Source organism: Rhododendron vialii, chromosome 13a (genome assembly GCF_030253575.1).
Source record: "Rhododendron vialii isolate Sample 1 chromosome 13a, ASM3025357v1".
NCBI lineage: Eukaryota > Viridiplantae > Streptophyta > Magnoliopsida > Ericales > Ericaceae > Rhododendron > Rhododendron vialii.
Window position 1 is genome coordinate 7,082,941 of NC_080569.1, and position 26,354 is coordinate 7,109,294.

General features: G+C 38.7%; 4 protein-coding genes across 4 annotated transcripts; 3 read left to right on the forward strand and 1 right to left on the reverse strand.

The window, feature by feature from the left end:
• Window positions 1-1,779: 1,779 nt before the first annotated feature.
• Window positions 1,780-6,031, reverse strand: LOC131314271 (glucan endo-1,3-beta-glucosidase 9). The gene is made up of 2 exons (XM_058342802.1): window positions 5,505-6,031; window positions 1,780-3,135 (listed from the first exon to the last, which is right to left on the reverse strand). The coding sequence occupies exons 1-2, from the start codon at window positions 5,855-5,857 to the stop codon at window positions 2,034-2,036; spliced, it is 1,455 nt and encodes a 484-aa protein (XP_058198785.1). The 5' UTR covers window positions 5,858-6,031; the 3' UTR covers window positions 1,780-2,033.
• A 1,428-nt stretch (window positions 6,032-7,459) lies between these two features.
• LOC131314275 (mitochondrial import inner membrane translocase subunit TIM22-4) lies at window positions 7,460-10,985 on the forward strand. Its single transcript, XM_058342805.1, has 4 exons — window positions 7,460-7,921; window positions 8,781-8,971; window positions 9,196-9,268; window positions 10,643-10,985. Exons 1-4 carry the CDS (start codon window positions 7,753-7,755, stop codon window positions 10,726-10,728), a joined length of 519 nt encoding a protein of 172 aa, XP_058198788.1. The 5' UTR covers window positions 7,460-7,752; the 3' UTR covers window positions 10,729-10,985.
• A 1,407-nt stretch (window positions 10,986-12,392) lies between these two features.
• Window positions 12,393-16,421, forward strand: LOC131314274 (cinnamoyl-CoA reductase 1-like). The gene is made up of 6 exons (XM_058342804.1): window positions 12,393-12,909; window positions 12,984-13,156; window positions 13,234-13,419; window positions 14,782-14,944; window positions 15,583-15,769; window positions 16,066-16,421. Exons 1-6 carry the CDS (start codon window positions 12,783-12,785, stop codon window positions 16,208-16,210), a joined length of 981 nt encoding a protein of 326 aa, XP_058198787.1. The 5' UTR covers window positions 12,393-12,782; the 3' UTR covers window positions 16,211-16,421.
• A 3,965-nt stretch (window positions 16,422-20,386) lies between these two features.
• On the forward strand, window positions 20,387-26,108 carry LOC131314272 (phenylacetaldehyde reductase-like). Its single transcript, XM_058342803.1, has 6 exons — window positions 20,387-20,638; window positions 20,713-20,885; window positions 20,963-21,148; window positions 24,223-24,385; window positions 25,019-25,205; window positions 25,502-26,108. Exons 1-6 carry the CDS (start codon window positions 20,419-20,421, stop codon window positions 25,644-25,646), a joined length of 1,074 nt encoding a protein of 357 aa, XP_058198786.1. The 5' UTR covers window positions 20,387-20,418; the 3' UTR covers window positions 25,647-26,108.
• The last annotated feature ends 246 nt before the right edge of the window (window positions 26,109-26,354 follow it).

Sequence of the window (26,354 nt, forward strand, 5' to 3'; positions counted from 1 at the left end):
AAACACTTTTTTGAAGTGCCCAAAATTGTAATGTGGACTCTCATTTAGAAACGGATGGAGTAAAATACAAGCACAATAAGTCTAGCAACACAACTTTAAAATACAACTCCGGACACAATTGTGTCCGCAACTGTAAAATGCAAGTAGACTCATGTGCATCCAACGATTTCAGATACATTTATGCTTTAAAGTTGTGCATGTAGCATTGTTCATACAAGCAAAAATTCGGGCTTTTTTTTTAAGCTTAACTCCATTTGGATTATTTTTTTTGTCCTTATTCAAATTTTCTTGCACTTGTGTTTTAAAGTTGTGTCTGGAGTTGTGTTGCTAAACTTGTTGTGCTTGTATTTTAAGTTTTTTTTTTCTTTCAGTTGTATTTTGACTTGTTGATAGACTTGTTGGGCCTATTTCCATTCCACTTAACTTTTTCTCTAACTTTTAGTTTTGTCATTATTTGAATTTTTTTCACATTTGTTAGTTTTACGCCTCACTTTTTTGATTTTCCGTTTCGCCAAAGAGACGAATCGAAAAAGAAAATTTTTGTTACTTTTATCCAAATATTTTAGGAAATAACCACTTTTTAGCAAAACAAATCGACTTTTTCAACTTTTTTTTTAACTTAAAAGTGGTTATTTCCAAAATATTTGGGTAAAAGTTAAAAAAAATTACTTTTCCGATTCATCTCACGAAACAATAAGTCACAAAAGTTTGACACAAAACTAACAAACGCAAAAAAAATTCAAATAAGGATAAAATTAAAAGTTACTGTATTAAAAAAAGTTAAAGTGGAATGGTAACAGTGGTCTTTGGGGTGGGAAATGACCAGGTTCACGTGGCAAAAGTGTAGCCATGGATATAGTTGTGAATGTATAAAATGAATTTCAACCACACAATAGATGATAATGGACAAAAGTATACCGGAGGGGTGCCAAACCCCCGAATATGACCTTTCTCCTAACTCCCAACCTCGAAAAAAGAAGAAGAAGATGTGGATGGAGCGCTTGTGATGGGCTCACCTTAGAGCATACACCTCCACACACAAACTGTATTTTTCTCTATTAAGAGGTTCAATGGCACCACATGGTCCTCAGGGCACTCAGACGACTCAAAATCATATTTTGACTCGAACGCCATACTTGGGAAATGCAAACTTCTCCATCAGAATCTTCGATCATTAGAAAACCACGACGGATGTGATCAAAATCAAAACAGATTGGTAACATGGCTTCTGCTAATGTTTTTCCCGATTTTGTGGTGTTAATCAATACGTGACACAGCAATCGGTACGGTCACAACACTCTAAAATACCATCCTCCTTTATCCACTGCCCAACAAGGACCAAGGAGAAGACACCTCCGATACGCAGACAGACCAGGAAACAAAACAAAACAAAACAAAATAAAAAATCCAACACCAAGTGGGTGCATTGTCCTCTCAAATAAGTTAGTAAAAGTGAAAGGAATCTGTAATGCGAAGTGAACACCCTGTCCAAAAATAATGGTCAGGTCTTCCAACTCTCGTTACAAGTCACCGCCCCAATCATACAGTGGCAATTACCCAAAACAAATAAGTGCTCTGATATCCAAGGTGGCACCGACGAAATGATGTTAGCGATCTCCCACGCGGCCAGAAGGTGATGGATGCATGAAAGAAAAGTACCATATAAACAGACAAACTGGGGAATAAACTGACTTACTAATTTTACCAAGTGATGCGAATGCAAATTAACAGCCACGGACTGAGAGATCATGAGTAAATTGCACAACAACCAACAAGCAATTTGCAGCCGCAGAAAACCAATCTATCAACAGTTAACAGACTAACCGATAGACACTGCACGTTTGCAGAAAAACCATTCCACTATTTGGGAACGAAAGATCGATACAAAGAAATCTTCAAATAAAGGAAAAAACCATTCTGCAACCCAAAAGAGACGCACACTAACAGGCATGCAACTGATAAAAGCTGCAAAAATTACCACTCGGGAATCTTTTTTTCGCTCTAACATGTTATTTCTCACACTAAGTTGGAATTCATAAACATAGAGAAATAGCAGCTGTTAGCAAAAGTATCCAATAGACGAGAAATGACCCATGAAGTGTACATGAAACAGAAGTTTGTAGGCCAACTGAAAATCGGCAATTCTCCATTGATGGATCAACTTTGGTAATCAAACCCAACCCTCCAAAATTGCAGCTATCCGCCCTCTGATCATGCTGCTGGTAGTAGCTATTAAATGCGTACGATATGTTCCCGGGCCAAGTTAGGTTAAAACAAGAACCACCGGGAAACATAGGACTACAGTCTGCAACAGAACAAGCATCCAGAGCACTGGCACTCGCATTCGACAAGTCCATGTTATTACTCAAAACACACCACTTGGAAGCGAGGTAGTCTACATTCTGTGCATTCACAAGGGTTTTCAAGCCCTGCCCAAAATCGACAGGGTACTTAGCTTGGCCATCAAAAGTAAAGATTCCCCAGTGTCGCTCAAAATTTCCCATCACTATGCTTCTTTGATCTTCGTCCAAAAGGCTAAATACATAAATTTCCGTTGGAGGATTACGAGGTCTAAGTGGAGTCCCTGATTTGGCATGCAGGTGGTCCGTCAAGCCTTTCATGAAAATCTCAGCTATGGATGACGTGGCATTGGCAGCTCCGTCTGTGGGCCACCCAATCTGGCCCACTATGATCTCCATTTCGGGAAATCCAGCAGTGGATAAAGAAGTAATGAGGGTATCATAGTTTAAGTCGAAGCTGTTGTGGTATGTTTTGTGGGAGTCGTTAAGAGAGTGTGCAGATTCTTTGAAGAGAGTGAAGCCAAGGGTAATGTTCTTGTTTTGACGGTAAGTTAAGAAAGGCGAAATGTTCGCAACGAAAGGAGAGCGATGCTTGTTGAGAAATGTGAGGAGTTCGATCATGGTTTTGTTGATGTCGGGCCTAAAGTGTCCTTTAGAAGGGAGGCCGGATTCTGATGCAAATGTGTCGGAACTGCATGGAACCACAACTCTCACCTTGTTTGCTAAGTTGGCAGCAGTAAGAGCTGTTTGGATGTTGATGGCTGCACCCACTACAAATTGGTCGAATTGACCACCATAATCTTGGAGGAATGGCTCATTGCCTACAGCAATATACCTGTAAATAGGTCAGTTAGTAGTTTGAGCAGAACAGAAAACACTCTTAAATGTGCAGATAATTACCCCTAAAGAGTTGCTCTCTTTTTTTTGTTTTTCCATATTTTAAGCTTGAAATGAGTTGCTTATTCCTCCATCAAAGAAATATAATTAGGGACTTCTGCCATACAATGATGAAGTTGATACTCCACTGAAAAACACTCTTAAATGTTCCACAGTGACAGATTGAAGTTCTTTGATTGACCTAAAGCAGTTCCCAACCCGATTGTAACCTTAAGTTGTGTCTTGTAAATCAAGACAAGGAGCAGAAAATAAGGTAATATGGCATTTGACACCGTAACCCAGATATTGGCAAATGATGCATAACCTCGTTAGAAGGGAATAGGGATATGTATGGACTAACAAACGTGCTGCAAGAAACGCCACATGAATCATTCAAAACAGTCAAGGAAGTATATGAACATGTTTGGCTAAGCATCCAAACAAATTGTCTCTCATTCTCCACACTTCCCCTATGAGTTCAAATAAATGTATTTCAACCTTAAAGGTGAAAACTGAATGATGAGATGATCAGTGCCGAGGAAAAAAAAAAACTGGAGGATCAGTGACCACAAATCTCAGGCTATGTGAAGCTTCTCTTCAATGTATGTGTTTAGACCATTAACAATAAAGGTAACCAAAAGGGAACTTCCAATGGTCTTCAAAACGTCTAAGCCAGGAGATTTTGTAACTTACAAATGAGTGACGAACGAAAAAATAATCTATTGATTAACAGAACAAATATATGCAAGTTGGATGGGAAGTATAATAAGCATCTCATCTGTTTTCCCCCTACCATTCAGATTTCACTTTTAGATGGTGCCTGAGACATCATATTGCATTAACAAGGATGTGCTCAGCCCTATCATCTTTTCAATCACCCAACAATATTTGCATGATCAAAACACTCCTTTGCTGTTAATTTACTTTCAAACAAGCAGAGGCTTTCGGGAGTTAGATACTTTCAGCTGATACCAGTTGGCATTGCCAAAGGGATTGACCATTTGAGTGTTACTATTAAACCAACAGAAGGCTTGGCATCTGTTGTCATTAATGGTTACCACTTACTATATAGAGCAGCAGCAAATCTAAGCCCCGTTTTGTTGGCAGCCTTGCAGCTTTTCAAATCTCAAAGGGCACAAACAACACTCAATCAACGGGAATCCAACAAAATCCTCCAGAACGTTTTCGAAATTTTAATGACGTGCTACAGGTTAACTTTGATCTACATTATCAAGATCCCGAACCTTCTGCACAACACCCAACATGTATTTAATCCAAATAAGGTTGACATCTTGATCCCAAGGCTATAACCAGATTTCACTGAAATGAACAAATAGGTTGGTTATGGAGTAATATATCTGTGACAATAATGTGTCTTCCAAAGTATCTAATTCAACAAAATGCCAAAACCAACAACCCATCTTCTTGCTAATCTCACGACATATCAGTTGTATCCACAGCACTCCCTCTCCCATTATGAAACCAACACAAGTGAGAGGTGGATATAACCATCAAGGCCATATAATTGTGAAAACTACCAAATTACGGTTATCACTTTGTATCCTCTTGCCCTCACTGCTAATATCTCTTTGAGATACCACAGTATCCTGCCCCATATACTGACTAACCCAGTGACCCGATCCCGCCATCCACTAGCAAGGTCAGCCCTTGCTACTAATATTACTTATTGGGTAGCTTCTTTCTTGCCTGAATTGCTTTGATTTCTTTCAGTCGACATTATGTCTTTGCGTATTGGGTAGTGTGATCATCCGTGTTCAAGATATATATAGTGTCCCACATTGCTTCGGAATGGAATGGGTGATCAGTTAATATAATATTGGGACCTCTCCACTCTGGTTTGGAGTTGGATATAAAGTTTCCACATTGTATCTGAGCGGAGCTCATTCCACCCCACATTATTCACAATCAACACCCCACGAGGACACACCAGCAAAAAGGTTGCACGATGTTAAGCCCCAAAAAAGAGGCTAGACGTGACAAACCTCAAACGTGGCTGCACGTGAGGGAGATATTAAGGAAATATACAGAGTCTCACATTGCTTGGGAGGAGTGAAATGAGGTGATCACTTAATATAATATTGCGACCCTCCACTCATTGCCAATTGGTTTTGAGTTGGATATTAAGTTTCCACAAATCGCACGGGTAAAGGCTTTGCAATCTAGAATACAGAGATACAAGTACAGGAAAACCCACATAACCAAATAAACCCCTCAATTCCTCCGCTGAAAAACCCACATTCTCTGCTCAACATCAATAACATAAACGCATAATTATTTGGGAGAGGAGAAAAAAAGCGAATAACATACTCTATTCGAACTCCAGTCCGTGAATCAGAGAAGTAACGGGTGAGATTATCGTGGACCCAGGTCTCGGCAGCTTTCTTGGAGGAGTTCAAGCTTCTGAGCATCGAGTTGGGAATGCCGACGGTGACGTAGATGTTGGAACCGGAGAGGGACTGGAGGGCATTTGGGTCGGCGTCGAAGAGCTTGACCTTGGTGATGTTGTTGGATTTCAAGAGCTCCACCACCTTGGGCGGTGGCAGCGGGTGGGATGCGGTGGTGCCCCAGTTCACTCCGACGGCGGCGACAACCCCAGGTGAAACGCACAAGCTCGATATGGCAAGCAGTAATGCTTGGATTAGACGGAGATTAGGGGCCATTTGATGGAGAGTACAAGCTCTACTGCTTGCCGCTGCAGCCCAATAATCCTTCTACGTCATACTTGCTGTGGTTTTTGGACTGATGAGTGGTGGCCTCTTCTGGGGAATAAGCTGGTGAGGAATAAATTGGAATTTTTTAATCAAAATAATGCAGGTATGGTGTGCCTTGTTCTCGAGAATGTTGGGCGTGAAATTTGTTTTAAAAAGGAAATTGAATTTACACTCCATTTTTTGACATCTACACTTATTTTTTTGGATTTTAGTGTTGAAAGTGTATGTAATTTTTTTTCTAGAAGACAAAAAAAAGAGTGTAGATGTCAACAAAGGGAGTGTAGAATTCTAAAAAAGTGAAGTGAGATAGAGTAAAGAAAAAATGAAATTTATTTTTCTATTTGCGTTATGTTGACAGAAAAATTTTGCAAAATAATATGAACAGAAATGCTACACTTACAACATTTTTCTACAACATGGTAACGTGGCTAGGGGATCCACTCATTTTTTTGTTTTTTGGCTGGGTAAAGTGAATGGGTCCCCTGGCCACGTCACCATATTGTAAACATGTTGTAGAAAAATGTTGTAAGTGTAGCATTTCTCTTAATATGAATTTCGGGGGTGTTCCAACTTTCAAAAAAGAAGGTTTTAGAAAAAATAATGTAATTTCAAACCCAAAAATCATGTGTTTACGCAAATAATTTTTCTACCAATATGGATCTTGTTTGATAGATTTCATTGAGATCTTTTATACGGTGCAAAAAAAATCAAAAAATTATTTGTTATTTTCATTATATTTAAATTTAAAAATTGAAGAAAAAATACTTTTTAAAAAGAAGGTTAGTTGGAACACCACCTTCTTCATTTTGGCAAGACATGTATCACAAAGTGTTTTTCAATGGAAAAGTTGAAACTGCGAATTTAATTTTCATTCCTTTTGTGCAACCGACAGAATCTTAAGCTTTGTTTGAAACTTAGATAAAAGAAAGAGAATTAAAAAATAAATAATCTCTCCCATTATCTAATTTGCAGGGAAAGATGATAGAAAATAAAAATATTGACAAGTGTGAATAGTCCAATTTCCCTCTCAATTTTCTCAATTTTTTTTTTCTATTCTTTTCTCTCACTTTCTTCAACTTCTAAACAAAGCATTAATTCATGCCTTTTATCCGAGCTCAAAAACATCATCCAAATTGTTCACATTTGTAGATCTTCGTGTGTACAATAATAATGCTGTAAATATTCATGTTAATTGTATGTCGGAAACTTGATCGAAGTATGTTTTTTCTTCAGTACATGGATAGCAAATGCACTTTCAAGAATGCACAGAAAAATTATTTGATTTGCTGAGTTAAGCTGTGCCTGATCAAATTGATTTTGTATTTCTGTTGCTGTTTGCATCTAGGTATAAATGGTGAATGATTTGAATCAGGTTTTCTCTTGAAGTAATTATGTAAAAGCCATAATTATTTATTTTTTAAATTCATCTCGTCAAAATCAATTAATAATACATAAAATTTTGGTAAAAAATTAATAAATACGAAAAAAAATTTAAAATAAACAAAACAAAAAAGTTACTAAAATCCGCACTACTCACACTTTAGGCTTAGGGCTTAGGTAACGTCTTTCGAAGGGGAGCGGAATCGAATTGAGGCAAGCCCTAAAACTATTCACACTTTCCTAAAAAGTACACCGCCTGCAGTACTGTAAAATTTACCCCCTTGTGACCGTGGCTTGCAGCCCAAGCCCCAACGGCGGCGGGAAAAAAAGGCTTTAATGCGAAATCGTCAACACAAGTTCGCGATCAACCCTTCTAGGGTTTTTTGTCTTCTGTTGGTAATCTCATTAATAACTACCCAATACTGTAATCATCGATTCGAGTCGAGTCGGAGCCGGAGCCCGCCATGAGTACCAATCCAGCACCCGAATCCAACCCCGCGTCTACGTCTTCGAGCCCGAGCGAAGCACCGAAGCCTCCTATTGAGCCACTCCGGTTGCCCACGCCGGACGAGATACGTGGCCAAGATATTTGGAACAACTGCGCCGTTCGCAGCGTCTTCAGCGGAGTCGTGGGTTTGTACATGGAACTATTTTATAGTTAGCGTTACATTTCTTATGCTCCGTTTGTTCCTTAAAGTGTGTTTTAATTTGTTATTTCGTCGTACCTTTTGCACTGCAGCACTGTTCTTTTTAATCTCGCATTCTCATTGTTTGACGATAACTCGATTCCACGGCCAAACCCGAGGGGTTAGCCAGTGGTCAATTGGGACTTAGGATTTTGCTCCCTCCTAAGGTCTCATGATCGAAACCTCACTGTTCCTATCAATTCCTCCGGGGGCACTGGATGGAAGCCACAGGAGGTTTGACCGGTTGGTATGGATTAGTCGAGGTGCGCGCAAGCCAGCCCGGACACGTAGTTATCGAAACAAAACTATATTCCACAGCCCCATTATGCCTGTTTCTATGTTCTTTTTTGCTTTTCATTTTCATGTTTTTGTGTTTCTTTTTTTTTGAAAATTTCTTGACTAACCTTGCGTAGGTGTTTTGACCTAATCCCTTTTATGTCATGTTTGTGTCCCAACACTATTAGGCAATTTGCCTTGCCAAAGTACACCGAAAAGATGCATCACCATTTGATTAGTTAGGAGGCTGATGATGTGCTTTTCCATTGACTCATCAAATTTGCGTAAACTTTGTTGCTAAGTTAGCGTGACCGGTCATAAAAAGTTAGCGAGTGGAAAAATGCCTAGCCTTTTGAAGAGCTTGATGAACTTGCAAAAAGTGAAAGCGGCTAGGTATTTTGCCTCACAGTCTCATATACGTAGCCCGCGGCAGATACTCCTAGCCTTTGAGTTCGTCATCTCCTGTTTTCTTACGGGGGTGGAGTATTTTAACTTTGATTGGTCTTATTGTACTGGGGGTTTGTTTGCAGGAGGTGGGCTGGGTTTGGCCTTGGGTTTGTTTTTGGGGTCATTTGACACCCCCATAATGCAAGACACAATGACTGGGAAGCAACAGTTCATTTATCAAGCAAAGCAGATGGGAAGGAAGAGTTGGAGTAACTGCAAAACTTTTGCTGTTATGGGCTTAATTTTTTCAGCTGCTGAATGTGTTGTTGAGAAGGTAGAATCATATTTTATCTAAAGAAGTCTGTATATTTTTTTCCCGCATTTTCTCTATTGCCTGTGCAACTATTGAGAACATAATGGTAATGGATTGGAATAGCTATGGATCGGCAGTGAGATTTTAAGATACTCCATTGTTCTATGCAATTTGGCGAAATTAGTATACATTTTTCCGTATTTCTTATTTGTGGAGAGAACTAACTCCTGAGTAATTGTTTGCAGGCACGTGCAAAACATGACACCACAAATACAGCTGTTGCAGGATGTGTAACTGGAGGTGCATTATCGGCTACAGGTAATCTTGTCCTTTGTCATCTTCCATGATTCCTATCTTTGAACTGCTCGGGTTCTGTGTAACGGCCAGATAACTGTTGTCATTAATTCGATTATTAAATAAGACAATTCCACATGCTCCAGATTTACGTTTCAGGTGTGGCACCTTATTTTTAAGCGCGATTACCCCAATGTTTCAGTGTTTGTGTTGTGGGATGATCCCTACACTTATCCATACCTTTCTTTTACTTTAGCTTCATATTGTTTTTAGGACATATACAAATACCACTATCAGGCTTTCGAACGAGATGGCCTTCTTACTTGCCAACAAATGTTGACTAAGTTCAAATTTAAAGTTCAATAGTGTTTGATGTTCAATTTATTTTAACTAGTTAGTTGATCTACAATATTCATTACATGTGATCTATCCCATGTTTGCTGAGGACTGGATTGGGTAGACATTGTTGTATATGTGATTAAGTTTTCCCCACGGTCGTGGGGACGTAGGGTGTCCTATCGGACCTATCTTATCACACTACTCATCAATATGCGCAACCAAACAACCTCAGTGACCAGAGCACAGTATTTCCACATTATCAGGATACTTGCATATGGGAAGGCCAATTCTATTCTCTTCCAGCTCCTAAAGAGATGAATAGTAAAGGGTCTGAAGTTCGATAGAAGCTGCTTTAGTTCTTGACCCATATGAATAGGCAAACATAGTTTCTCGACTTTCCGACTGATGATGATCTTATCTTTGAAAGTTTCTTGTGATGATGGTGATTTACCTCTGAGATGTGCATTTTAGCAAAGGACATTTAGGAAACTTTCCTCATACTACCTGCATTATCCTTGAGGTTGCCCTAGTGAGTCTTACCCAAGTCAGTTATCTAGTGTCGTTGCAACGTCCCTCTTATTGAATTTTGCTGCATGATTGTGTTTCTTTCTTGAATGATAACTTGAAGCATCAAATTAGGATCCTCACGTAATTCTAGTAAGAGTTGTACCAAATAGGTAATTAATGCACATGTGCTCTACATTTGGTTCTCCAACATTGCTGGAAGCCTCATTTAACACAGGCTTCATCATTTTCTGTTGACTACTACGTTTCGCCACAGAACTATTGTCACTTTTATAGATAATTTTGTATTGAGTAAAGTATTCGTAGATAATTTTGTCATTTTCTGGTGACTACTTCGTTTCGCCACAGAACTATTGTCACCTTTATAGATAATTTTGTAGTCATCATTTTCTGGTGACTGCTACATTTCGCCACAGAACTATTTGTCACTTTTATAGATAATTTTGTCATTTTCTGGTGACTACTATGTTTCGCCACAGAATCTTGGGATTTGATATTAAGCAATTTGTAACCTTGGCCCATCTGTGTATTTAGGTGGTCCGAAAGCAGCTTGTCTTGGTTGTGCTGGCTTTGCTGCATTTTCAGTTCTGATAGAGAAGTTTTTGGACAGACATGATTGAGAGCACAGGTATCAGGTCCCGGTTTTGCAGACGTAGTAGGTTAAGTGTCTGGAATAGAGAGTATAAACTGCAGCTGCATGATTTATCTTATTTTTTCCTGTACTTTTGAGCCTTCACCTGATTAAAATGTGGGTTGCATTTTGAGATATACGAACTCCTGTAACTCTACGGATTTTGTTCTCTTCTCCTACACTTTTTAGATGGTGGATCTGTACTTGTAATTTAGCAGCATATGCAAAGTCAAGTAAGTTTATTTACTTTTGGGTGATGCGGCGGTTGGTATATTTCCGCTCTTTGTATTGCTTCTATCAAAGGTCACTCAGCATGCGAAAAACAGCTCCGATACTAGATGTCCTCATGCCATGCTCAGGCACAGGACAACAGCATTCTGCAATTGTGTAGATCAGTTCTTTTGAAACAGACAACAAAAAGGATAAGGGATTCCTATATCTGCACCTCTGTTTGCTTTCTTTCAAGACTTGTTGGATGGGGTGATGTCCCTCTTTGGAACAAGGATCTTGCGGCGTTGATCAGTTTTCCCCTTCCCTTGTCGGGTTTGGCACAAGTTAAGAGTCCGTTTTAATCACCAGGTTATGAAAGCTCTTAGAATCAGCAGCTGGACCAAGTCGAGTGCGAGAAACTGATGAAGTTCTACTTTCAGGCTGCTACAGTTTATCGTACCTTCCACATTATAAGCAGCTGGCGTTTGCGTGTCATACCTAAAGAGATAACCACCTCCATTTTGTACAGCTTCCCCCTTTGAGTGAAATGCAGGAGACAAACTACTAGGCGATTCTAACAGTTACTTGCACCATGGATTCCGTGCCCTTGAAAGTCTATTTATTAAGTCATCCGAGATGGTAGTGGCACTTAATCTGGGCATTTTCTCTAAAATTCCAAACACTACATCTTCCAAATACTTACCGGTATTTGACCCAAACGGAATTATAGCTTAGGGAATATTCCGTTAAGGTTCTTATTTTTTAAGTATTTATTTTTCAGTTTACGAGACAAACAATTCTCTCACAATAAATCACCTTTAATTCAAATTTTAGTTAGGATAACACTCTCTAAGATACCAAATTTGAGAAAAATCATACCTACCAGCCGGGATTCAAACATGAGATAAAACCTCTGCATATTAGGAGTGTGTACACTGATCAAGTGCAACAACTTGAAATATAAATTAAGCTTTATTCTCGATTTTCTCTCCTTCACGGTACGTTCTTATGTACCAAAAGTTAAACCAAAAAAATCAAGTATTATTAATACTTACGTATTTCTACCTTAATTCTTCTCCTCCTATACCCTTTTTTGATAAAAACTTCACTTTAAAATACATAAATTACGTAATTTTTATACTAGTACAAGTTTATGACCGATAAAAAATATACGGAATCATTCTTGTTCATGCATCGTCTTACCACCAATAAATAACAACACAAAAAATCTGCAAACACAACTTTAATACCCTTTTGGAACTTGTAAAGAAAAAGTAAGAAAGAAAAAATAATTAATAGAGAACGTAGAGAAAAAGTTATAGACAAAAGGAGATTAAAGTTAAATTCATTTTGTTATTTTCTCTCTACTTTCTCCAGGAATCCAAACAATTGAGAAGGAAAATTTTTAACATTCCCATCTCTTCCACAAGTTCCGAACAAAGCATAAAACACAATTTTTGGAGACTTTGTTTGGAGTAGTTCATTGCATGTGATTGAGAATCCGTGTTTATCGAACCCAGTTATGTCTAAAATTATGTTTTAAGAGATGTGTTTGTAACATTGTTCCACCAGGAGAGTGAATCAGTGAACACCAGAGTGACTGCCAATGAACTTTAGTTCGGTTGGCATCTCCTGATTCTCTCGTTCGGGAGACGAGGATTGGAGCCTTGTCGTAGGCAATTGTCAGTTCGGCCCCGTTGTGGACTGCTTTTAAATCCCTGTGGACTAACCCCTAACCCCGCGTATGACTGTGGGGAAAGAAAAAAAAAACCATCAGAGTGATTGAGAGTGAGAGAGAGCTTGAGGAGGGGGAATCAAGGGCAGCAAGGGAAAATGTCAGAGACAAGCAAAGAAGGAGAGGTAGTTTGCGTAACTGGAGGCAGCGGCTACATCGGTTCATGGATCGTCCGTCTCCTCCTCGACCGCGGCTACACCGTTCACGCCACCGTCAAAAATATCAGTTACTCTCTCTCTCTCTCTCTCCCCCTGTGGGTGTCAACCCCGGCGTCTAATTGCGGTTGTCTTTTTTCGCAGATGACGAAAAAGAAACGAAGCATCTAGAATCCCTAGAAGGAGCAGAATCGCGTCTCCGTCTCTTCCAGATTGATCTCCTCGACTACGATTCCATAGTCGCCGGCGTCAACGGCGCCGCCGGCGTCTTCCACCTCGCTTCCCCCTGCATCGTAGACGAAGTTAAAGACCCCGAGGTCCCGAAACGTACTTACATGTGGGAATTTATTCGTTCTTTTATGGTAATCGGTTTGATGTGCTATATATTTTGCAGAATGAACAATTGGCGCCCGCAATTAAGGGGACAAACAACGTGCTCACCGCGGCTAAGGAGTTAGGGGTTAGGCGCGTGGTGGTGACGTCGTCCGTATCCGCCATCACGCCCAGCCCTTACTGGCCAGCCGATAAGGCGAAGAACGAGGATTGCTGGACTGACGTTGACTACTGCAAGCAGAACGGAGTGAGATATATGCCATAATTTAGCTTAAATGACATGCTCTATCTTTTATGTCTTCGGTTTAGTTTCAGTTTCCCATTTTCCCCTTGATTTTGAATTTCATACTCTATCTTTCTAAATCATCAACCTCCAGCGACTTTTAGAAACTAGACTATCAGTTTCAACCTCATTCTTCTTGGATATAAACTATTGGCTACCCGCAATAACATATACGCCTTATTGTGGGTTTGATTGAGCATGGAAACTGCCTCAAAGGCTCCACAAATCTCATCACCAATTTATCTCATCTCCTTGTCCTAAATTACGGAAGATGGAGATAGTAATACAATGTTGTTGTACTAGGCTAGGACCAAGCTATGCTTTTTCTTCTTTAGATTTGGATTCTCAAACCTCAACAATAATAATTGTCATGAGGTGTTCCTTCATTTGTAATTTGATCAATGGGAGCAGTATCTGGGAATGTAGGGAAGAAGAAATAGAAAACCAAGGGATATGCCTTTGTTGGAAAACTATGTAGCTTATGGACAATTATGCAGAGACCAAAGCTTTGATTTTTTTGTTATGCTATCATTTTAGATGAAGGTGTAGCTCTTTAAGGTAAATAATGGATAGTTTGTTCTCTGTGGGTTACTTATTCTTTTGCAGCTTAATGCACAAGATGCATGGAAATGATTATCTTGACTTCATATCAGTTAGACAAGTTTTAATATACCAGTGGTATAGAATCATATGCGTTCACTTACGGCCCCTTTGGATTGTGAGAAAGGGGAGCCTTTCCTCACCAAATCTCCAAAAATATCATTTGTGTACTTTTTTTTCCCTCCATTTACTACCATAGTACTCAATCCAAATGAGTGTTTTGGTAAGAAACTGTAATCCTTTCTTTTCTTTTCTTAACAAATCACTCAATCCAGAGGGGCTGTTAGTAATTGACATTCGATGACAGGTTCCACTAAGTAATACCATCATATTTGATTGCTACGGAATATGGACTACTATGTGACGTTTATTGCTGTATACAAATGTTAGGTGAACTTTGCCTTGGTGTATGTTTGTGCACATAAGTTGCTGGTATGCATTTTTACAGGCAACTGCTAAAATTGTTGGACCTTATATTTTCAGAAATGAATCGAGTGAATCATTTAGAGCAAGATTGTGGCTACTTTATGTGTGATCTCTCATAATTTGTTTCATTGATCCCAAAGACGTCGTGCGTTTAGGTTATTAATATCACTCATTTTTTTGTCTGACGAGTTTTCTATCTTTGATCTTGCTTGTGAATAAACGGTTGGAATGTGCTTTAATTTCTGTTGTTATGTCTGAAGTTGTTGCACTTTTTCTAACCCGTATTATTCTGTTTGCTAGTTATGGTATTCACTTTCTAAAACACTAGCTGAGAAAGCAGCTTGGGAATTTGCCAAGGAAAAAGGTTTGGATGTGGTTGTGGTGAATCCTGGAACAGTTATGGGCCCTATTCTGCCCCCAACTCTTAATGCAAGCATGTTAATGCTTCTTCGTCTACTTCAGGGTAATATTTTCAAGAAGTTATAAGTTACTATAGAATCTGTTGAGATGTTCGACGATTTGCAAATGTAGCATTTAAAAAGACGAGTTTCATGTATCTCTTAGTATTCTTTTGCTCCAATAGATCCTTTGGAGAATGGGAGGGGCGTGAGGAGGAAGGCGAGTTTCTTTGAAACTGAGAAAAATTTATAAGTGACAACTTCCAATCGTGTATTTGATTAGTTAAATAGGGAACTAAATGTTAGTACAAGCATCTATTCCAGTGGCATTGGTGAAATATTCAATCTTCAAAGCTCCGCATGAGATGCTTTTAGGGTTTCTACATGATTCCTGGGCCTCAAATGGGAAACTGGTTTCTCAAGTTGGCTGCTAGCGCTGGAACCGTTCTGTGAGTGATCTAAATTTGTTTTCATGTTTCAGAAGCGTTGGGGAATAAGAGTCCATGTCTCAATACTTACATAAAAGGATTTTCCTTGGCTGACATACTAACTCTACCATTCTGCTTTCTCCATGCTTATGACTGACCACTGGCCAGTTGAAGTGTTAAAAGGAGACTAATTGTAGGAACGATGGGTACGGAGCTGACTCTTTATCTGTGAGACCGTTAATCTCAAAACTTGCATGGCTTTCATTTTTGGCCAGGGTGCACGGAAACATATGAAAACATCTTTATGGGGTCTGTCCATGTGAAAGATGTGGCCCTAGCACACATATTGGTCTATGAAAATACATCAGCTACAGGAAGGCACCTGTGTGTTGAAGCTATATCACACTATGGTGACTTTGCAGCCATGGTCGCAGAACTTTATCCTGAATACAATATCCCCAGGTAATGTGACTGTGTTGACATTTGGTAAACTCAATTCTGGTGTTGATTAAATGAAGTGTCTGATACATTATTGCTTGGTTGGGAAGATAAGATCGATAAGTCCCCTCATAGTCGTAGCGGAAACTTGGGTTCAGATCCCGCACTTCACTTCGGTTGGGGGATGGCTACCCTTGTACCACAGGCTTCCGTTTACTGTTTGAGATGGTATCTGATAAAGTGGTTGGTACATGAATAAATGGTTGCAAATTGTTTCGTGATTTTTTAGGCGTTGTTTATACGAATTCCTTTTTTTGAAGGCTGCCAAAAGATACTCAACCTGGATTGCTGAGATCTAAGAATGCATCTACGAAGCTGATGGACTTGGGTTTACAATTCATTCCTATGGAGCAAATCATCAAGGAATCGGTTGAGAGCTTAAAGAGCAAAGGATTTGTTTCGTAATAGAAAACTCAGCTTAGCTTCCTGGAGTCCTTATATTCCGTGTCATTGATATATGGGAGGGACTTTTGTAGCATGAATGGTAATCTATTTACCGTATTTCTTGTGGGTTAATGCTTGTGTCCTATCCTGGTGGCTTTTGCAGCTAATGTAGAAGAACTTCACCATGAATGTAAGTCCTTGCTATTGCTCCTGAAAATTTCCATCATCGTCACTCTTGATTTGGTAGCAAATGATTGTGAGATTTAGGGCATTGCTTACCATACATTAGTGCCATGCTTGAAAGCTGCCAAGAGATACGAGGAGAATTTTATATTACCCAAATCTCTTTTCAATTCGTCAATAATTGTATTTACTTCTTATCCGCAAGAGTTGAATTCACAATTAATAATGCATACGTACACCTATTTACGCCCCTTAACTTGGACTTGTTACGTCCATTAATTATATTATTTGTAGTTTGATATTCGTTTTTCAACCAACCGAGAATTTTATTGGTGTCAATCAAATTAATCAAGAATGAAGACCAAGCTTATATTGGATGTTGAATAAGAGAAGCACTAAATAAAATTCCTAAGCTACGTTGTGGAATTGGAGCGTTATACCGAATTGGATTTGCACGTGGGGGCCAAGCAGCCAACAAGTAGTTGTTGGGGGGCTGTACATTTATATTAAAAAGAGGGCCCACTAATTACAATGGAAAGGGGAGGAATTCTTTTCCCTAACGGCAGAGTTAACATAGGAAAAGGAGGGTTTTGCTCGGAGGATATCTTATTTCCCACGGAAAAACAGAGACCAACAGACGCGGCTTCGGCTGCGGCAGAGAGAAATACGCCATGATCGGCTTAGCTCCTTCGGCTAGGGTAACGAGGATATCTCTCCAAGTAGTATGGTTGTAAAGATTTTTAGGGTCTTTTCTATTCGATTTTAGTTGTGCAACTTTGGATAATTCATTGTTTCAATGAAAGTTTCTATTGCTTTATCTTCACATTGTGTTTGTATTCATGATATCAAATACCATTGTGCAACCATTTTTCAATGTTTTGAGATAGACTATACGACGTGAGACAGGTCGTGCCTTGGTTAAATATCATTTTTTAATGTTTTGAGATAGACTTTGAGATAGACTATACGACCTGAGACAGATCGTGCCTTGGTTAAATCCAGTGAAACGATCCGTGCCGTAATGAGAATATTTTTTGGAATTATCGATAGGAATTGCTACCCTATTGGTGGTTTGGTTATAAGTTGAATGAAATCCTAGACTTTGCCACAATTATATTGCAAGGGGAGGTTGAATCGAAGCCTTAGTCCCTTCTCTCTCCTGCTTCCAAAATCTTTAATCAGCTTTTGTAGTTTAATTGTTAGTTTAATCAAATCAATCACAAATCCAAACTCTCTTTTAATTTCAGAATTAAATTAGAAATTAATTGAAAGTACCGTAACTTAGCCTTTTACTCCCTGTAGACGATCTTGGACTTAACCACTGTTCTTTGGAATAATTGTTAATTCCTTATTTTATAAATTATATTTTTGGTACGAAAACGATAGACTAACAATCTCACTACATCTAAGTAAAGCTACGATACCTTAGAATCGGGTGCCTTGTCTTTTTTAAGACATGATCACACTTCAAAGTTCAAAGTTGTCATGTGGATTCACAAGGTGGGTGCTTATATGTTACTTTGCCACAAAAGTAGATTTTTTTCATTTATACTTTCATTTCCTTCTCTTTATTCCTTTTTAACCAATAACCATAATGAGAAAGTATGTTGAGGTGATAAATTTTAAAGTACTAAATAAGTAGTATTTAAATTGCACGTTGATCACCAAAAAAATATACCTGGTGCAAAAGTTGAAGCGTGGATTAAGGTTGCTCTAATAAGCTGATGCATTGAGGGTCATGTCTAGTAAACCAAACTTGCGGAATGACAAGGGTATTACAAGTCTTTTTTTCTCCATGACAGTTGGTAGTTAGTGTTAGTTGTAATTATTGAGATTAAAAATTCGTATGAAAATACATAGTGCTTTCCACTGAGTTACCACTCTACCTGCGGGGTCTTACTAGTCTTTACATCAACTAATTATTTAGCCAAGGACCAAATGCATTAAATTTACAATGCCATGTAGTCATAGGGTAAAGGCCCATTAGTTTTTTCTAGGGGTGGAAGAAAAACCGACGGATCAAAGAAATCGACCGATTGATTCGGTTTTTGGTTGGGGTAAGGGTGGGTTTGGTCGTCTTCAGTTTGGATCAAACCGAACCGATTAATTTCGGTTGGGTCTCAGTTACCTATAAATTCTCCAGACTGAGCCGATATACCCCAAATTCATACCGATTTGGACCAATCAATCAAAGCCATCCATCTTAAGGCCACATTCCGCTAAGGTTCTTATTTTCTAAGTATTTATTTTCAATTTACGAGACATTTCATTCTCTCACAATATAAATCACCTTTAATTCAAATTTTAGTTAGTGGAACACACCATAAGATACCAGATTTGAGAAAAATCATACCTACCAGCCGGGATTCAAACATTAGATAAAACCTCTGCATATTAGAAGGAGTGTACACTAATCAAGTGCAACAACTTGAAACATAAATTAAGCGTTCTTCTTGATTTCTCTCCTTCACGGTACGTTCTTATGTACCAAAAGTTAAACCAAAAAAATCAAAATGCATTAATATCAAGTATTATTAACACTTATTTCTACCTTAATTCTTCTCCTCATATGCCCTTTTTTTTTTTATAACAACTTCACTTTAACATACATAAATTACGTAATTTTTATACTAGTACAAGTTTATGACTGATAAAAAACATACAGAATCATTCCTGTTCATGCACCGTCTTACCACCGGTAAATAACACAAAAAGTCTGCAGACATAATTTTAATGCTTTTTTTGGAACTTGTAAAAGGGGAGGAAAGTTAAATTCGCTTTGTTATTTTCTCTCCACTTTCTCCAATAATCCAAACAATTGAGAAAGGAAAATTTTTAACATTCCCATCTCTTCCACGAGTTCTGAACAAAGCATAAACACAATTTCGCAGACTTTGTTCGGAGTAATTCAGTACATGTGATTGTGAATCCATGTTTATGGAACGCAGTTATGTTTGAAATTATGATTTAGGGATGTGTTGGTAGCATTGTTTCCAACAGGAAAGTGAATCATGTCTTAGGAAAGTAAAACCTTCTCGGTACTGATTCTAAAACCCAAAAAAATCGATAAAATCAATATAGTTTTAGCTCATTATATTTGCCATTTTCCAGCATTGAGCAGCGGTTTCTCCCTCTAGTCTGCGGTGGGAAGAGTTCAAGTTGGAGCAGCAGATCATCCAGGAGGGCTGGCTTCGTGTTCATACGTGGCCTCTCAACTTTGGCCTCTCCAACCTTTCCTCACGAGTGTGTTCAACGGGTCCGACTCCGGCGTCATAGTTCCATACGGATGTTTTTTTTTCTGTTTTCCCTATTTTTTTTTTTAATTTTCTTTTGTTAGTTTTGTATTTTGAGACCGATAGTGTCCCTTTATTATACTGTATATGTTTTGGCAGATATAATATTGAGATGATTTAGTTTGCTAAATAAAGAAACGGTTTTACTATTGTCAGCTTACTGGACTGACGATAAACAAGCTAGAAAATAAAAAAAATACGTATTTCTGTGAACTTTTTACATCTTTTAATATACATTCACATATTTATTATTGTCAGCCTATTGAATTGATTTTAAAATTCTCCATAAAGAAAAGTCAGAAGAGTGAATAATGAACACCAGAGTGAATGAACTCTAACCCAGTTGGCTTCTTCTGATTTTCCCACTTGGGAGACGAGGATTGGAGCTCTGTCGTGGGCAATTGTCAGTTCGGCCCCGTTGTGGACAGCTTTTGTATCATTGTGACTGAGACCCCGCGTATGTCGTGTAGCAAAAACAAAAAAAATATCAGAGTGACTGGGCCCTGTTTAAGAAACTTTTTTAAAAAATAAATTATGAGTTTATTTTATATTTTTAAATTCAAAAATAATATAAATAAAAAATATTTTTAAAATTTTTTTGTATCGTATAAAAGATTTCGATAAACTCTTTCAAACAAGATTCATATTGCATATTTTTAAATTTTAACAATTTTTTAATTTTTAAATTTGAAATTGTCTTCTTAAAAAATTAGACTTTTTTGGAATTCTGGAATAGACCATGAGACCCCGCGTATGAAGCGTAGCGAAAAAAAAAAAAATATCAGAGTGACTGAGAGTGAGAGAGAGCTTGAGGAGGGGGAAGCAACTAGCAAGGCAGCAGGGAAAATGTCAGAGTCAAGCAAAGAAGGAGAGGTAGTTTGCGTAACTGGAGGCAGCGGCTACATCGGTTCATGGGTCGTCCGTCTCCTCCTCGACCGCGGCTACACCGTTCACGCCACCGTCAAAAATATCAGTTACTCTCTCTCTCCCTCTCTCCCCCTGTGTGTGTCAACCCCGGCGTCTAATTGCGGTTGTCTTTTTTCGCAGATGACGAAAAAGAAACGAAGCATCTAGAATCCCTAGAAGGAGCAGAATCGCGTCTCCGTCTCTTCCAGATTGATCTCCTCGACTACGATTCCATAGTCGCCGCCGTCAACGGCGCCGCCGGCGTCTTCCACCTCGCTTCCCCCTGCATCGTAGAGGAAGTTGAAGACCCCGAGGTCCCGAAACGCACTTACATGTGGGAATTTATTCATTCTTTTATGGTAATCGGTTTGATGTGCTATATATTTTGCAGAATGAGCTATTGGCGCCCGCAATTAAGGGGACAAACAACGTGCTCACCGCGGCTAAGGAGTTAGGGGTTCGGCGCGTGGTGGTGACGTCGTCCAATACCGCCATCATGCCCAGCCCTTACTGGCCAGCCGATAAGGCGAAGAACGAGGATTGCTGGACTGACGTTGACTACTGCAAGCAGAACGGAGTGAGATATATGCCTTAATTTAGCTTAAATGACATGCTCTATCTTTTATGTCTTCGGTTTAGTTTCAGTTTCCTATTTTTCCCCTTGATTTTGAATTTCATGCTCTATCTTTCTAAATCATCAACCTCCAGCGACTTTTAGAAACTAGACTATCAGTTTCAACCTCATTCTCCCTGGATTAGGGGTGACAAATTGAATTCAGACCCATTAAGAAATCTAAATCCATCTATTAAAAAATAGACTCATCCCAACTCATTTATTAGCTGGGTCAGAATGGGTCCAACCCATCTGACCCATTTATTAATTGGGTTTAATTGGGTCAACTTAAATGACCCAATAAATCATGAGTATAACCCAACAAAAAAAAACCCATTTCTCAGTCAATTCTCTCCTCCCACCTCCTCGCAGCCGTGCTTGCCATCACCACCTTCTCCTCCTCCACCAACCGGATCACCGCCAGCCGCCACAGACCACCACCATTTCCACTACCGTACACCACTGCTGCACCTCCACAGCCGAACACCATAACCATCCGACCGAGCTCCATCGCCGCTCCGAACTGCCGCCAAAATCTCTCCAAAACTCATTTCACCGGACGCGAGGTAGTCCGAACTCACCTCCCTACGTATATTTATATGTTGATATGTAATTCCATCAATGTTCTGGTGCTGTACGTTTGAAGTTCCATTGCGATAACAAGAAACCCGAGCCGAACCATAAACCTTCGAAAAAGCTTGGAATTGAAACCTTAAATCGCTGTGAAAAACTAATTAAATGTTCGGGCCCAGTATATTGGTTGTTGCCCAGTAGGTTAAGACTGATTTTAGCACTCCATAGTGTATAAAACGAACACAAATGAAGAGAGAGAGTGCAAACCGAGTTCCGATCAAAATCTGTGTTTTTTTTAAATTACTTGAACGGAAAATCTGATCTGTCCATCTTGTTCGTCTCCTCAAGACGGTTCGGATAATGGTATAATAAGCCTTCATACGATGTCGGGTTAGATCACATGCGTCGATCAAAGTTTTGAGTGTGTGAGCTTACCACTCTATAATTTTTCATTTGGCATGAGGTTGAGGATGAGGCGACATCACGGGGAGAGAGAGAGAGAGAGAGAGAGATGAACCAGAATCAGCAATCTTTTCCTCCTCATAATCTTTTCTCACAAAAGTTTCTTAAATCTGCTAAATAAGCCAATTGGGTTATTTTTTTGTCTTTATTCAATTTTTTTTCTTATTTGTTAGTTTTTTGTCAATTTTGGGGGGATTATTGCATTGTCATGACGAGAGAAATCTAAAAAGTATAAATTTACGATCGAAATCCAAATTTTTTTTGAATAAAGACAAAAAAATTGGCTTATTGGCTTATTTTTATCTTTATTCAAAAAAATTAAGTTTCGATCGTAATTTTTTACTTTTTAGATTTCTCTTGTCATAACGATGCAATAATCCCCAAAAAAATTGACAAAAAACTAACAAATACGAAAAAAAATTGAATAAGAACAAAAAAATAACTCAGTTGGCTTATTTAGCCAAAGGGGATTATAGTTTTGCAAAGGAAGTACAAAACAGAAAAAAGGGCTGATCAAAAAAAGAAAAAAGCGATGGTAATTAAGTGTATAGGGGTAATTTGGTCATTTTACTAGTAGAGGGATAGTATGGTAATTTTAGTGTACATTGGTATTTGTCATTTTAAATTTTAGTATATAATATTTAATTGGGCTAATGGGCGGGTTGGGTTTGCTTTTTAATAAATAAGTTGGATTAGGTATGGGTAATTAGCCTCATAGTTAATTGGTCTAAATGGGTCAATGACCCATTAAAGATCCAACCCACTTACAACTTGCCCAATTTGACCCAAACCCGCCCATTTGCCACCCCTACCCTGGATATAAACTATTGTCTACCCGCAATAACATATACGCCTTATTGTGGGTTTGATTGAGCATGGAAACTGCCTCAAAGGCTCCACAAATCTCATCGCCAATTTATCTCATCTCCTTGCCCTAAATTACAGAAGATGGAGATAGTAATACAATGTTGTTGTACTAGGCTAGGACCAAGCTATGCTTTTTCTTCTTGAGATTTGGATTCTCAAACCTCAACAATAATCATTGTCATGAGGTGTTCCTTTTTTTGTAATTTGATCAACGGGAGCAGTATCTGGGAATGTAGGGTAGAAGAAATAGAAAACCAAGGAATATGCTTTTGTTGGAAAACTATGTAGCTTATGGACAATTATGCAGAGACCAAAGCCTTGATTTTCTTGTTATGCTATCATTTTAGATGAAGGTGTAGCTCTTTAAGGTAAATAATGGATAGTTTGTTCTCGGTGGGTTACTTATTCTTTTGTAGCTTAATGCACAAGATGCACGGAAATGATTATCTTGACTTCGTATCGGTTAGACGAGTATTAATATACCAGTGGTATAGAATCATGTGCGTTCACTTACGGCCCCTTTGGATTGTGAGAAAATGGAGCCTTTCCTCACCAAATCTCCAAAAATATCATTTGTGTACGCTTTTTTTCTCCATTTTCTACCATAGTACTCAATCCAAATGAGTGTTTTGGTAAGAAACTGGAATCCTTTCTTTTCTTTTCTTAACAAATCAGTCAATCCAAAGGGGCTGTTAGTAATTGACATTCGATGACAGGTTCCACTAAGTGAGTACCATCATATTTGATTGCTATGGAGTATGGACTACTATGTGACGTTTATTGCTGTATACAAATGTTAGGTGAACTTTGCCTTGGTGTATGTTTGTGCACATAAGTTGCTGGTATGCATTTTTACAGGCAACTGCTAAAATTGTTGGACCTTATATTTTCAGAAATGAATCGAGTGAATCATTTAGAGCAAGATTGCGGCTACTTTATGTGTGATCTCTCATAATTTGTTTCATTGATCCCAAAGACGTCGTGCGTTTAGGTTATTAATATCACTCATTTTTTTGTCTGACGAGTTTTCTATCTTTGATCTTGCTTGTGAATAAACGGTTGGAATGTGCTTTAATTTCTGTTGTTATGTCTGAAGTTGTTGCACTTTTTCTAACCCGTATTATTCTGTTTGCTAGTTATGGTATTCACTTTCTAAAACACTAGCTGAGAAAGGAGCTTGGGAATTTGCCAAGGAAAAAGGTTTGGATGTGGTTGTGGTGAATCCTGGAGCAGTTATGGGCCCTATTCTGCCCCCAACTCTTAATGCAAGCATGTTAATGCTTCTTCGTCTACTTCAGGGTAATATTTTCAAGAAGTTATAAGTTACTATAGATTCTGTTGAGATGTTCGACGATTTGCAAATGTAGCATTTAAAAAGACGAGTATTCATGTATCTCTTAGTATTCTTTTGCTCCATTAGATCCTTAGGAGAATGGGAGGGGCGTGAGGAGGAAGGCGAGTTTCTTTGAAACTGAGAAATTTATAAGTGACAACTTCCAATCGTGTTATTGATTAGTTAAATAGGGAACTAAATGTTACAAGCATCTATTCCAGCGGCATTGGTGAAATATTCAATCTTCAAAGCTCCGCATGAGATGCTTTTAGGGTTTCTACATGATTCCTGGGCCTCAAATGGGAAAGTGGTTTCTGAAGTTGGCTGCTAGCGCTGGAACCGTTCGTGAGTGATCTAAATTTGTTTTCATGTTTCAGAAGCGTTGGGGAATAAGAGTCCATGTCTCAATACTTACATAAAAGGATTTTCCTTGGCTGACATACTAACTCTATCATTCTGCTTTCTCCATGCTTATGACTGACCACTGGCCAGTTGAAGTGTTAAAAGGAGACTAATTGTAGGAACGATGGGTACCGAGCTGACTCTTTATTTATGAGACCGTTAATTTCAAAACTAACATGGCTTTCATTTTTGGCCAGGGTGCACTGAAACATATGAAAACATCTTTATAGGGTCTGTCCATGTGAAAGATGTGGCCCTAGCACACATATTGGTCTATGAAAATACATCAGCTACAGGAAGGCACCTGTGTGTTGAAGCTATATCACACTATGGTGACTTTGCAGCCATGGTCGCAGAACTTTATCCTGAATACAATATCCCCAGGTAATGTGACTGTGTTGACATTTGGTAAACTCAATTCTGGTGTTGATTAAATGAAGTGTCTGATACATTATTGCTTGGTCGGGAAGATAAGATCGATAAGTCCCCTCATAGTCGTAGCGGAAACTTGGGTTCAGATCCCCCACTTCACTTCGGTTGGGGGATGGCTACCCTTGTACCGCAGGCTTCTGTTTACTGTTTGAGATGGTATCTGATAAAGTGGTTGGTACATGAATAAATGGTTGCAAATTGTTTCATGATTTTTTAGGCGTTGTTTATACGAATTCCTTTTTTTGAAGGCTGCCAAAAGATACTCAACCTGGATTGCTGAGATCTAAGAATGCATCTACGAAGCTGATGGACTTGGGTTTACAATTCATTCCTATGGAGCAAATCATCAAGGAATCGGTTGAGAGCTTAAAGAGCAAAGGATTTATTTCGTAATAGAAAACTCAGCTTAGCTTCCTGGAGTCCTTATATTCCGTGTCATTGATATATGGGAGGGACTTTTGTAGCATGAATGGTAATCTATTTACCGTATTTCTTGTGGGTTAATGCTTGTGTCCTATCCTGGTGGCTTTTGCAGCTAATGTAGAAGAACTTCACCATGAATGTAAGTCCTTGTTATTGGTCCTGAAAATTTCCATCATCGTCACTCTTGATTTGGTAGCAAATGATTGTGAGATTGGTTGTATACAATTAGTCTAAAGTGTAATGGAGTAGTTGATTAGGTTTGCTTTTACTAAAAGTCTAAAAGGCCAATAGTGCTGTTTGTAAATTATGTTTGTTTCCCTGATGTCATGCATGATGTATTCGGCTGTCTCCTTACGTCTATAAAAGGAGAGCATCCCCCTGTAAAAAACCAAGTCAGTTGAAGTCTGCAATAATATTTCAGTCTCTTGTGTATATTGTGTTCTCTATACGATCAGGGCATTGCTTACCATACATTAGTGCCATGCTTGAAAGCTGCCAAGAGATATTACTGCATTTTTTTGTTCATACGAGTAGAATTTTATATTACCCAAATCTCTTCTCAATTCGTCAATAATTGTATTAACTTCTTAACCGCAAGAGTTGAATTCACAATTAATAGTGCATACGTACACCTATTTACACCCCTTAACTTGAACTTGTTACGTTCATTTATTATAT

Excerpts from the sequence above, each read along its gene's own strand:
- LOC131314271 (XM_058342802.1), bottom strand. The coding sequence starts at position 5,857 with ATGGCCCCTAATCTCCGTCTAATCCAAGCATTACTGCTTGCCATATCG. Across the intron at positions 3,136-5,504 it reads CGGACTGGAGTTCGAATAGA|GTATATTGCTGTAGGCAATG; the intron begins GTATGTTATTCG and ends ACCTATTTACAG.
- LOC131314275 (XM_058342805.1), top strand. The coding sequence starts at position 7,753 with ATGAGTACCAATCCAGCACCCGAATCCAACCCCGCGTCTACGTCTTCG. Across the intron at positions 7,922-8,780 it reads CGTCTTCAGCGGAGTCGTGG|GAGGTGGGCTGGGTTTGGCC; the intron begins GTTTGTACATGG and ends GTTTGTTTGCAG. Across the intron at positions 8,972-9,195 it reads CTGAATGTGTTGTTGAGAAG|GCACGTGCAAAACATGACAC; the intron begins GTAGAATCATAT and ends AATTGTTTGCAG.
- LOC131314274 (XM_058342804.1), top strand. The coding sequence starts at position 12,783 with ATGTCAGAGACAAGCAAAGAAGGAGAGGTAGTTTGCGTAACTGGAGGC. Across the intron at positions 12,910-12,983 it reads CGCCACCGTCAAAAATATCA|ATGACGAAAAAGAAACGAAG; the intron begins GTTACTCTCTCT and ends CTTTTTTCGCAG. Across the intron at positions 14,945-15,582 it reads GCTTCTTCGTCTACTTCAGG|GGTGCACGGAAACATATGAA; the intron begins GTAATATTTTCA and ends ATTTTTGGCCAG.
- LOC131314272 (XM_058342803.1), top strand. The coding sequence starts at position 20,419 with ATGAAGCGTAGCGAAAAAAAAAAAAATATCAGAGTGACTGAGAGTGAG. Across the intron at positions 21,149-24,222 it reads ACTACTGCAAGCAGAACGGA|TTATGGTATTCACTTTCTAA; the intron begins GTGAGATATATG and ends TCTGTTTGCTAG. Across the intron at positions 24,386-25,018 it reads GCTTCTTCGTCTACTTCAGG|GGTGCACTGAAACATATGAA; the intron begins GTAATATTTTCA and ends ATTTTTGGCCAG.